Consider the following 11,314-nt stretch of genomic DNA (forward strand, 5'->3'; position numbering starts at 1 on the left):
GTCACGCTGTGTTGAGGAGTTTTTACTACTTAGACTGACTGATTGTATCTTCATCAGTACTAAGCGCCGACTCTGTAACCAAGATTTTCAAGAAGTAAAACTTCAATACTGCACCAAATGTTCTGACTAATGTTGTTTGTTGCATTACAGTGTTTTTATTTTGCCTCAGAATCAATGGGATATAAACACACATCAAGTAAACAGCTAAAATGAAAGTATAGTTTGTAAACTGCAGCCAATGCGTATAATAATTTAACAATATCTGTGAAAACAATCTTATAATTGCCAGTGAAATAAAACTGTCTTCAACCTGTGTCTCTTACAAATCAAATTTTTTGCCTTGTTTGGATTTTTAAGAAATAAGTGCAGATATCTTGAAACAAAACAGGACATGGAAAATGAAAAAAAAAAAACTTGTTTTAATGATCTCCCCACTTGGTAACTTCTTTTTAAAACCATATTAATGCAATTGGTCAAAAGAAAACATCAAACAAAATGAAAATCATTGTTACATAAACTTGGCAGCACAAAAGTTTCAGTTAAACCTGTTATAATACGTCATGCCCAACCCTAGTGCGGTATGGCCATGATGGGAGTAATGAAATAGTCAAGTTTGAATAGTCTATAGTGTTTAAAGATTAGATTAGATTAAAATTAAAAATTTTCTGAATCTTTCTACTACGAGGAATATTTAACCCCTGACCTTCAATTTAAAAGTAACCCTAACACTACATATGTGTGTTCTGGATTTCTTTTAGTTTCACATTTATTTATTTTTTTCGGTTTTTGTGTGACTAATTAAAGTTCTTAGATTGTATCCCACACCCGCTTGCATTTTTTTACCTTCATACTCATCTGCCTTGAGTTACTATAGCCTTTCTGTCACCTCCAACCAGTCTGACCTCTCTTATCAGCAAGGTATTTCCGTTCACAGAACTGCTGCTCACTGGATGCTTTTTGGTTTTCTGAGTAAACTAGAGACTCGTGTGTGTATGTGCAGTTTCACAAAATACTCAAACCAATGACAATCCTGCTACAATCAAAGCCACTGTGGTTGGATATGAACATTAACTGAAGCTCCGGACCTGCATCTCCATGATTACATGCATTTCACTGCTACCACATGATTGGTTAATTGGATAATTGTATGAATAGGCAGGTGTACAAGTGTTACTAACAAAGTGCTTGGAGTGTATGTACTACTTGAAGGGCGTACCACCATTGGTCACACACTGCAGCAGTACTGTTTGGGTAGAAGGAGTAGGTAAATATTTGGTATGTGCTATTTGCATTTAGTGTTAGACTTGTGGATGTAAGTAATCACATCGTAAACAGACAGCTTGTGTCTTCATCAATTCAGTCTCAGCAAAGTGCTACAATCTACCTAATGTCCCTCACAGGTTGTAGAGGGAAACGGAGAGAATCTGCACTGAAGGTCGTCTACGCACACATTGCCTGGTTGGGGATAGTTAGTATAATTATTATTTTTATTACTACATACACTCACAGTAGAAGGAGAATCATCAAAAGAAATGGGGCCATACAAACAATGCTGTATATGTGCATAGGAAGAGGCAGCGTTAGTACTGCATGAATTCTGGTGCTGAACTTTAATTCCACCTTAAGGCAACCTAATGAGCTGATCTCCATCAAGTGAGATGAGAGAAATGGAGGTTATATTATACTCTTTGGTACAGTGTTGATGTGAATGGACCCTTTAGGAACAGATTCATCCCTGAGAGCATCCTCTTGCCAGCAGCCAGTTCAATGACGTTTCGTTTCTTCACTACAGAAGCTAGAAATAATTGACTCTGACCGTAAATTACTTTAATGAGCCATCAGCTGACACACCTGTTGTTCTTAACACCTCTACCACGTGCATTATGATGGCTTAAACAACACCATGCAGCACAAAACAACACCTTAACAACAAGTTTAAAGTGATCTGTTCCTTTTTTTAAATTTGCAGTTTTCTGCTTTGGAAACTGGCAAAAATAAAATAAATAATTAACAGGTGAGCCACAGGAATTAAATTTCTATGGGTAACACAAATTTCTACCTTTATCAAATCAGCCTAAAATCAGATGACTAAGAAATCATAACATAAAGTTAATTTTAAAAATCCATATATAGCACTGACTCACTTTCTGATACACCACATGAATATGAGCTAAAACAAACCAAGACTGGTTTCATAAGAACAGAAAACTTCAGCTACCATGCCAACCAAACAGGTTTAACACAGCAAGGCCATGACTGAGACTTTCATGTAACAATGTGACTCAGTCTGTGCCATTGTTTATTCTTGAATCATATTTCCAAACATTCTTTTCCTCAATGAAACTTCCACTACATATTCATTACCATCAAGCAATATAATGTAATTACTCACTGTTTTATGTTATTTCATGTTGCACTTATATTCCAGTGTTTATCACTAACAGGCTGTTATCATCAGGGATTTTCCAAAGTGTAGGAGGTTGGGCAATATGTTGAACCAGGAAAACTAAATACTTAAAATTTAAACACACCTGATTTTCTATACTTTGTTGGAAAAAACTGGGGATAATCAAATACAAAAGTAACCTCATCAGTTGAAGCAAAATATGGAGAAAAAAAAATGTTGATTTTCTACTAAAAGAATGAGGCTCACAGAAAAGCCCTGTGGCAGAAAACAGTTTAAAAGATGGAAGTTAAGCAGCTTTAAGGGTGGTGGCTTATTCTGCAGCCAAAGGACATACGTTTTCACAGTTTCTACTGTACAATTACCAACATTAGGATTGCGTACTTAAATAAAAATCACAGGTTATGCCAGTATATGTTTCCTTTGCCTGGAGGTTAACAAGACATTACATAATTTACACTTGCAGGCTGCACAGGATGCATAGTTGAGGTGAATGCTTTCTATGAAGAGAAAACATTCTTCAACTTAGGATCATGACAGCAAATTTAATTTGATTGTCTATTTTAACTTTAAAAGGTGCTTCATTTCATTTATTATTGGTTTGTGACAGTAGGACCTCTTTTTTCAACATTCCTGGACTGGATTATAAAGCTAAGGGTGGTAAAAATAAAAGTGAATTTTTTTGTTTGTTTCTTTCAGAGTTCTTTAATAAAATATCATTTTACCAAGATCCTCTCCTGTGATCACAGTTGTGTACAATCTGCAGTGCTACCTGAATAACTACCACTGTCCATGATCATAGATTGATATTTCAGAGCTGCCTGGACTTGCCTGCTCATTAATTAGGGGGTAAATGTTCATAAGAAACCACAGAACACAATGGAGATATAGACGCAAACAAACGAACTTGTACTGCCACTTTCAAACCAGTTCTTGGCATTGTGTTCACCGGTCTCATGACTGGTTTCACAAAGTGACCTGTGCCACTTTTCACATGCATGCTTCGCGTTGTGCACGTTGTTACCTCTCACGACAGAAAAGACATCTTTATAAGGCATTTGGCAGATAGGTCATGAATACAGGCACCAATACTTCGAACTAATCACCAATTCTTTCTGTTTTACATATCTAAATGAGCACTCCAAGTCTCTACTACTGCACAAGTCTCCCAGGTGCTGCGACATTCTAACAATTTCTGTCACTTTGATTGAAACCTCAATCTGTTTTTTGAATGGCCTAAAAAGAGAATTTGAACGTTCACCTCTTGGTCTGGACCAGTCCTATCTGTCCACTCATATTTATGTCGATTACAAAAGTATTGTATGTAATATTTTCACATAGAGTCATTATAAAAACAAAAGTTACACTATTAAATTACTATTACATGAGTTAAGACAACCATCTAGGAAGATAGCAATCACAGTGTTTCCTTATGGGTAAAGGTAAATCATGTTGGTTATGGGCATTGTGAGGCTTCAAGGAAGTAATGCATTTAGAAAAACAAAAACAATTAAGGTCCAATGTGCAGTGACATGGAGAAATTCACGTGTGGTTTCTATGACACATGCCCCTCAAGCCCTTATTCCTAACCCCACCCTCTGGAAACATCATCCATGATGTCATAGTTTTTTGGTCCTGATGCCTCGACTCTCCACACCCCCTTCAGTTTAAATAGTGAGACACAGTGAACAGGTGTCACATCTTAACCTCGGGGGAGGTAAAACACACCTGAGAATAAAACTACACAGGACTGCCCTTCCTTTGGCTGATTAACCCAGTTTCTCTTTTCAACTGAGGACAAGAAGACCTACAGGTAGGCACATTGTTATGTGTATCATTATTATTATTATTATTATGTAACTTTTTCTTCTGTAGAATACCATATGGTATACATGTAATCAATGGAATACATGTTTCTCTTTGAATCCCATTTAGCTTTATTAATTATCATTTGTAATTATTTGTTCTTAAAGCTTTTCTTTTCTATTGACTTCTAAAAGTCAATAATTACATTAAATCTACAAATCATTTTAATGACAATTTCAGTTATTTTAATTTATTATTAACAGCTATTAAAAATTGTATATAATTAAAATCAAAATAAAAGTATTGTTCGTTAAGTAAAGGATAAGAAAAGTATGATTTCATATATAGCTTATGTTAAATTATGATTTGAATCTTTTTCCATTCAAAAAAACCACATTAGGCTAAATTACATGTTAGATGTGATGTGTTCATGTGTTAATGGAAATACATTCCTGTTAAATATTGTTAAAATATTGGTTTACACACTGAACAGTTTTATTAAATAAATCTTCACCTTAATGATATAGGAATAGGAGTTGCTGATATGACCTACAATCTATAAAGGTTTTTTTGTTTGTTTGTTTGTTTTACTAGAACTGCATTATATCATATAATTAAAACATTCTACTTGTTTGCACTCTATTGGCATTTTAAGAGAATATATCTTCAAGAAAGAAAAAAAAATAAATAAAAAAATTGGCTCAAAATAGGTATGAAAATTAGGTATACTATGTGTGTACTACACGTGTTCTTTAGGAGGAGTAGCCTGCCCCATAATTAGATAATTAGCAAATGTAATGTGATTCATTCTCAGAGTTAATACAAGCAGCCATGCTGTTGTTTTGAACCAGGAGTGAACTGTATTGCTGAGCAACCTGCAAAAATACTGTTTTTCTGTATTATTATTTCACCTCTGAAATAAAGGTGCCACATCATTAGTGATCCGACATTCCACAAATATACCAGCCAGACTGGGAATTACATTGCACTCATATGAATTTACATCTTTATAAAAAAACAAAACAAAAGCTAATACAACCTTTAACATCTTAACCCATATGAAGAAAGTTACTCAAAACAACTCCAGAACACTCCACCAACCAAATCCTGGTCTCAAGACTACAAAGTTTGAAAAACTTATTGTCACAAATGAACATAAGTAAATAAAGAATATAGGCATTACTTCTTTCACAATAGCAAAGTCCTGGACTAAACTTTTTTTGTAGCTTTCTTGCTGGAAATTGATAAGATAAAGTTAGTCAAAATTTCTAACCTACGTGCCTTGTCCACCATAATTCAATAGTAGTTTACAACAGCCTATCACTTATAAATTGTGGTTACTGTGAACTATATTTAGTAAAATATTTCACTTAAATATTTTCTCACCTGATACGATTTCTGTTACCACACACCTATCTGTAGAATTCTATATATCTGCTGAATTGTCTCATTATACTGTTTCACTGAATAATCTTATCCTATCTATTCTAGGCATGGACAAGACACTGCTTTTCACCGTCCTGTTTGTGACGCTGTCCTGCATGTTTATGAACACCTATGCTCAATCAAGCACGACAGCAAGCATGACGACAACTGTAGCACCAGCCACGACGGCAACAACAGCAAGCATGACGACAACTGTAGTACCAGCCACGACGGCAACAACAGCAAGCATGACGACAAGTGTAGCACCAGCCACGACGGCAACAACAGCAAGCATGACGACAAGTGTAGCACCAGCCACGACGGCAACAACAGCAAGCATGACGACAACTGTAGTACCAGCCACGACGGCAACAACAGCAAGCATGACGACAACTGTAGCACCAGACACGACGGCAACAACAGGAAGCATGACGACAACTGTAGCACCAGACACGACGGCAACAACAGGAAACATGACAACAACAACAACAGGGGGAAACATGACAACAACAACAACAGGGGGAAACATGACAACAACAACAACAGGGGGAAACATGACAACAACAACAACAGGGGGAAACATGACAACAGCAGCAGTAAACATGACAACAACAGCAGTAAACATGACAACAGCAGCAGTAAACATGACAACAACAGCAGTAAACATGACAACAGCAGCAGTAAACATGACAACAGCAGCAGTAAACATGACAACAGCAGCAGGAAACATGACAACAGCAGCAGTAAACATGACAACAACAACAACTGCAGTGACAACAGCTCCCCCACTGTCTCCTAACACGACAGTGGAACCTCTTCAGGTGAGTGATGTCACAAACACAAAAGCAAAAAAAACAGCATAACGAAATATAAGACAACAAATGGATTTAGGATGGGATTTAAAACTGGGAATGGTTATTTTTGACACTGCACCATAAAGCGTCATTATCCCACCTCTGGTGTTGAACTACTTGAAGGTGCACATTACTCCAACCATTTAAATCTCTCTCATCTTCCTTGCAGACGCCTGTTTCTAGGGCAGAGTGTGGGACCCAACAGCTCTGTGTGGCTGAGCCCTCTGTGTGCGACCCATCCGCTACAGGATCATGTTTTTTCCTTGCTGCCAGACAGCAGAGCGGCTCAAACTTTGACTTCAGCATCTCAGGAGAGTCTGACGGCTACATCGCTGCCACCCTGTCACCTGACAACACAGTGGTATGTCAAGTTCTTGCACTTTCTCAAACATGAAAGTAGCATCAAGTCTAACCATAAGACAATCACACAGTTTGTTTGAAGTCATCTGTCTAAACTGTTTCTGGTTCTGCACCACAGGGAAACAACGACACAACCTACGTCTGTGCAAACAACAATAGTGTTGTCAGCTTCATTAGCACTGTCCTCAACAATGGCGAGCTGGTTTTAAGAGAGGTGAGTTCTACCTGCCTCAGAGCAGTGGTGGGGGTAGAGCTGGGTGAGGATCCCACGTTCCCTGTAGTCCTGCATACTTTTTATTCTTTTGTTGGATTTTTCACACACACACGCACAAAAGTAATCTAAAGTCTAAAAATGTAACTATAATGTAAACATTTTTGTAAAATATTGATAGGGAGAGCAGTAGTTACAGCTGATCTGGTTTGGTTATGAAGCCTGTTTTTCTATGTCAGTAGTTATATGTCATTTTCTTTTGGTTCTTCAAGTCAAATACTGATCAGAGACTCAACATTGATTGGTTCAGTCAATATGCACAAATTGCCACACATGCCCTTTTATGAACCTGCTGCTCAGGCAATATCAAGACACACACTCATTCACACTCACTGTTTGCATGGTATGTACATATAGATTACAGTAACAGACCATTGAATACTCATTGTCTTCTCATCATCTTTCTTTGCTCTGCAGCTGAACGTGAACTCTGTGAGGGGCAGAGTCGATGGAAGAAGAATCCAGTGCTCATTTGCTGCCACTCTACCAAGCGCAACAACTAGAACAACAGGTTTCGCAATCTCACTGAGCGATGGATCTTTCAACCCGAGTAAGTTAACATATTAAAAGATACACATTCATACTGCACTTTCAACGGTCAACTTTCACAGAGACTATCATAGACAATGTATTAATATTTTAAAACATGTCAGTGATTTTTCTGTCTTTTGCTTCTTCTCTCAGCATCTGGTGTTCTGGGAAGCCCCACCACTCGATTTAGGAGCCCTGTTGTAGACCTGACAAATGTTAGTGCCACCGTCAACAATGAAATTATCCCCACCGCTAATCACGGCATCACATTCCACCAATCACTCACGCAGGGTAAGCATAAGAGATAAGGTGGTTTTTGGCTGGATGGCCACAGCAGGGGATAGCCCTATAAGTGCAAATGTCCCTGACTGACTGACTGACTGAGTGATCAAGTTACAGTGGTCAGCAACAGAAAAAGAAGATGTATTAAGCTGTATTAAAATACTGTATATGTGAGCACAGATGAAGGGCTGAAACAGTTCATCCTCAATCACTGACCATACGCAGTCCAGCCACATACTAGATTTTGACCTAGTCTTGTTAAATGTATATCTGAAACGTTGGGTGTCTTCTTTAGAAGAGCAAAGTTTGTACAATGCCTAATAATTGTTCTTCTGTTCTCCCTTACAGCTCTGCTGATCACTGTGGGTGCACTGGGCCTGGCCATGCTATGAGAATAATGAAACCCCCACGAGTAAAGCCAAGAAAACTATAATTTCCATAACTATAAGTACTCAATACAAGCATCTCACAAGATGTTTGCTATACACAGTACATTCCAGATTATTAGGATCATGCTGAATTTTGTATCAACTCACTGGGAATGAATGTTGAAGGTGTGATGGGGGTGGTCACTCTTCAACCGCCCTCTGCCTCTTCTCATATCTGTTGAAGAATCTGAAATCAAGAAGGGAATCAATTTTGAAGTTTTGAATTCATTGTTATATGTAATCCGTTTTGTTTTGTAATGGTTGGACTGCTGGATTTCTGTCCTACGAGTTACTTAATTGCAGGCAAATACACTAACTCTCTGCCCCAGGTGTAAATCAAACTACGATAACAAATGAGAAACACTATTAAAAATTTGAACAGTTAAAGAGTAATCAAACATCAAATCCAAATCAAGTTAACAAGTGGCTTTCAGCAGCAGGTGTTATGGTTTATACAGATTTTGGGTTTGGGGTCTGGTTACCTGTTAGGCCCTTATTACTACTGTCAAAAGCAAAAAAACAAAAACCTCCTGACTTGATAAGTTGATGATGACCAATGAAGCCGTCAAATAGTTTTATGTTTCTTATGACACCCACAGCACAGGCAAAGAAACAATGTTTTTCTTCTGTCCTGTCACTGTCACACAGCAAATGGCAGATGTGTGCTTTTGTGCTTTAATATTATTGTTATTTTTTTATTTTTTATTATTGTGTTACTCTCTTTGGCGTTTATATAAGTACTGTTGATGCTTCAACAATGCTTTTAAAATGAAGCCTTCATTGGCTGATATTTTCCCAAATGTAGGTGTCCAATTTCATATAAAAATGATCCATTGCACACAAAGAATGCTATATATGATACCAAATATTGGTGAAACTAATTTTGCACATTGCATTATGTAACAATTGAGTTTTTATTGAAATGTTTTGAAATAAATATTGTATGCAAACTGATTATACTGATATTGTTGACGGACAGAAACAAACACTACACAGCTCTGTCACTCTGGGCTCCATTTTCTAGGAAGATTCAGTAGTACATTCAGTTTTCAGTTTATTAGGAACACCTAGCTAAAACTAATACAGTCTAATACAATAGTGCAATTAATCCGACCTTAATCCATTAATCCACCTAGTTTTAGCTAGGTGTTCCTAATAAACTGACAACTGGGAGTATGTAGCTAATTGGTGGCGGGTGTGGTGTTTTACACAAAATATAGCAAACGTTTGTCATATTAAAGCCCAGCCCGGTTGTTTAAAGAATATAAACTGCTTTTTGTGGCTCAACATAAGATACTATTAAGCAACGTTGGCTAAGTTAGTAGCCACGTAGCTTCGAGGTAACACATCCAGAAAACACTGTTTTGCTCATTTGCAGGTGAAAAAGACGTTGATAGTAAAACTGGGCTAAATTTTGTTTATACGTCGATGTCGCACATTTGTAAAGGCAGCACTGACCTAAGTGTGTCATTTTCACTTCAGCTAGTTAGCTCCATACATCAGACAGCTGTTCTCACAGGAAAATACAAACAAAATAGTTCATTTGACGACACTTACCGCGGCTTTTCAGAAATTTTCTGGGGGGGGACCTCCGTGGTTATCTAACCGTAACAAACATATTTTGTTGACCACACAATGAAGACTGTTTTTTTTCTCTCTCTGTTTTTCTTTCTTTTCTTTTCTTTTTTTTTTTTTTTTTACCATTTCACGAGCTGGTGTTTTTTTTTTGTTTGTTTGTTTTTTTGTTTTGCCAAATATGGCCACCGGAAGTGATCATCAGCACACGATGGTTCATTTTGTATCAGTCCCTGTTCTGTTATTGTACATGTTCAAACATAATATTTGTGATATTTTTAATACTTCTTGGTAAATCATTTTTCTTTTCTCATACACTGTGAGTTCACGGTGGATCGCATACAATTACTGCTAATTACACAACATTCTGGCATAAAGCTGAACATAAATCAAACCACTGAGTAAGTATGTGTGTTAGTTCCAAAAGTTTTTTGTTTGTGAAAGTAAACACAAGTAAACATTTTTTTAACTAGAAAAAAAAATGATGGGAGGTTGTTTTTTTAACAAGTTTTAATTTTAAGAAGGCAAGAAATATAATCAGCTTTAAGCCCATTTTCATGTCATGGAAATGATATACCTACTGGTTAGTGTTGCATACAATATTACTCAATTAAAGTGCATTAAATATTGATGGGAATTTCTACTATCCATTCTCTATCATTTATCTGAGTTTTTGGGGGCTTATTTGTCTAGGGTCATTTAAATAATTTGACAGTGCTGAATATAATTGCATGATAGGACAAAAAGTAATTTATGAAAACAATGCAAATGACAAGCATTAAAGAAATGATGACATATGGGCAAATTCTTTTGATTGGAATTAATTGCTTTAAAATGGCAAAACAAACGGCAGAGGCATGTGTCCAAATTAGAACAAATTCTTATTTATTTAACAAACCAGACACATTTCTCCATGATGTCTCCCTTCATCAGATGCGGTATAAACTCATCAGTCAAGCGTATATCAGCACACATCTTCCAGTGTGCAGACATAGAAGGTCGCTACATTAATGTGATCAGTCAAAGGATTTTGTGAAATAGAGGTGTGGCCTACTGTACGCTTCTCTGGCAGATAGAGCCATGAAATAATACATCTGATAGATGGTAATCAAACTATAAAAGGTGGTTCTAGCACTAATACTGTTGGTTTCTGACGCTGTTGTGTTGCTACGTGTTTTAAGTAACACACAGCTAAAAGCAACACATACTATAAGATTGACTATTCCAGATAAAATGATAATATGTCTTGATCAACTGTGGATAGATTACAGTGACTCATTGGTTGCATGGCAAGGGGCTGACTCTGGCTGTCAATGCTTTCTTTTGTATTTGGAAACAAAACTCCCCTGACAACTGAAGTTTCAAGTTAGGCCTGTTT

General features: G+C 36.9%; 1 protein-coding gene across 1 annotated transcript; it reads left to right on the forward strand.

Annotated features, from left to right (window-relative positions):
- The first annotated feature begins 4,086 nt into the window (after positions 1–4,086).
- On the forward strand, positions 4,087–9,315 carry LOC111661692 (uncharacterized). The gene is made up of 7 exons (XM_023415346.2): positions 4,087–4,217; positions 5,702–6,456; positions 6,659–6,850; positions 6,968–7,063; positions 7,538–7,670; positions 7,805–7,942; positions 8,282–9,315. Exons 2-7 carry the CDS (start codon positions 5,704–5,706, stop codon positions 8,323–8,325), a joined length of 1,356 nt encoding a protein of 451 aa, XP_023271114.2. The 5' UTR covers positions 4,087–4,217; positions 5,702–5,703; the 3' UTR covers positions 8,326–9,315.
- The last annotated feature ends 1,999 nt before the right edge of the window (positions 9,316–11,314 follow it).

Source organism: Seriola lalandi, unplaced genomic scaffold (assembly GCF_002814215.2).
Source record: "Seriola lalandi dorsalis isolate HSWRI2012SDOR001 ecotype SW California unplaced genomic scaffold, Sedor1 jcf7180002054549, whole genome shotgun sequence".
Lineage (NCBI taxonomy): Eukaryota > Metazoa > Chordata > Actinopteri > Carangiformes > Carangidae > Seriola > Seriola lalandi.

Coding starts and splice junctions, on each gene's coding strand:
- LOC111661692 (XM_023415346.2), top strand. CDS start 5,704: ATGGACAAGACACTGCTTTTCACCGTCCTGTTTGTGACGCTGTCCTGC. Junction 7,064..7,537: donor GCGAGCTGGTTTTAAGAGAG/GTGAGTTCTACC, acceptor TTTGCTCTGCAG/CTGAACGTGAACTCTGTGAG. Junction 7,671..7,804: donor CGATGGATCTTTCAACCCGA/GTAAGTTAACAT, acceptor TTCTTCTCTCAG/CATCTGGTGTTCTGGGAAGC.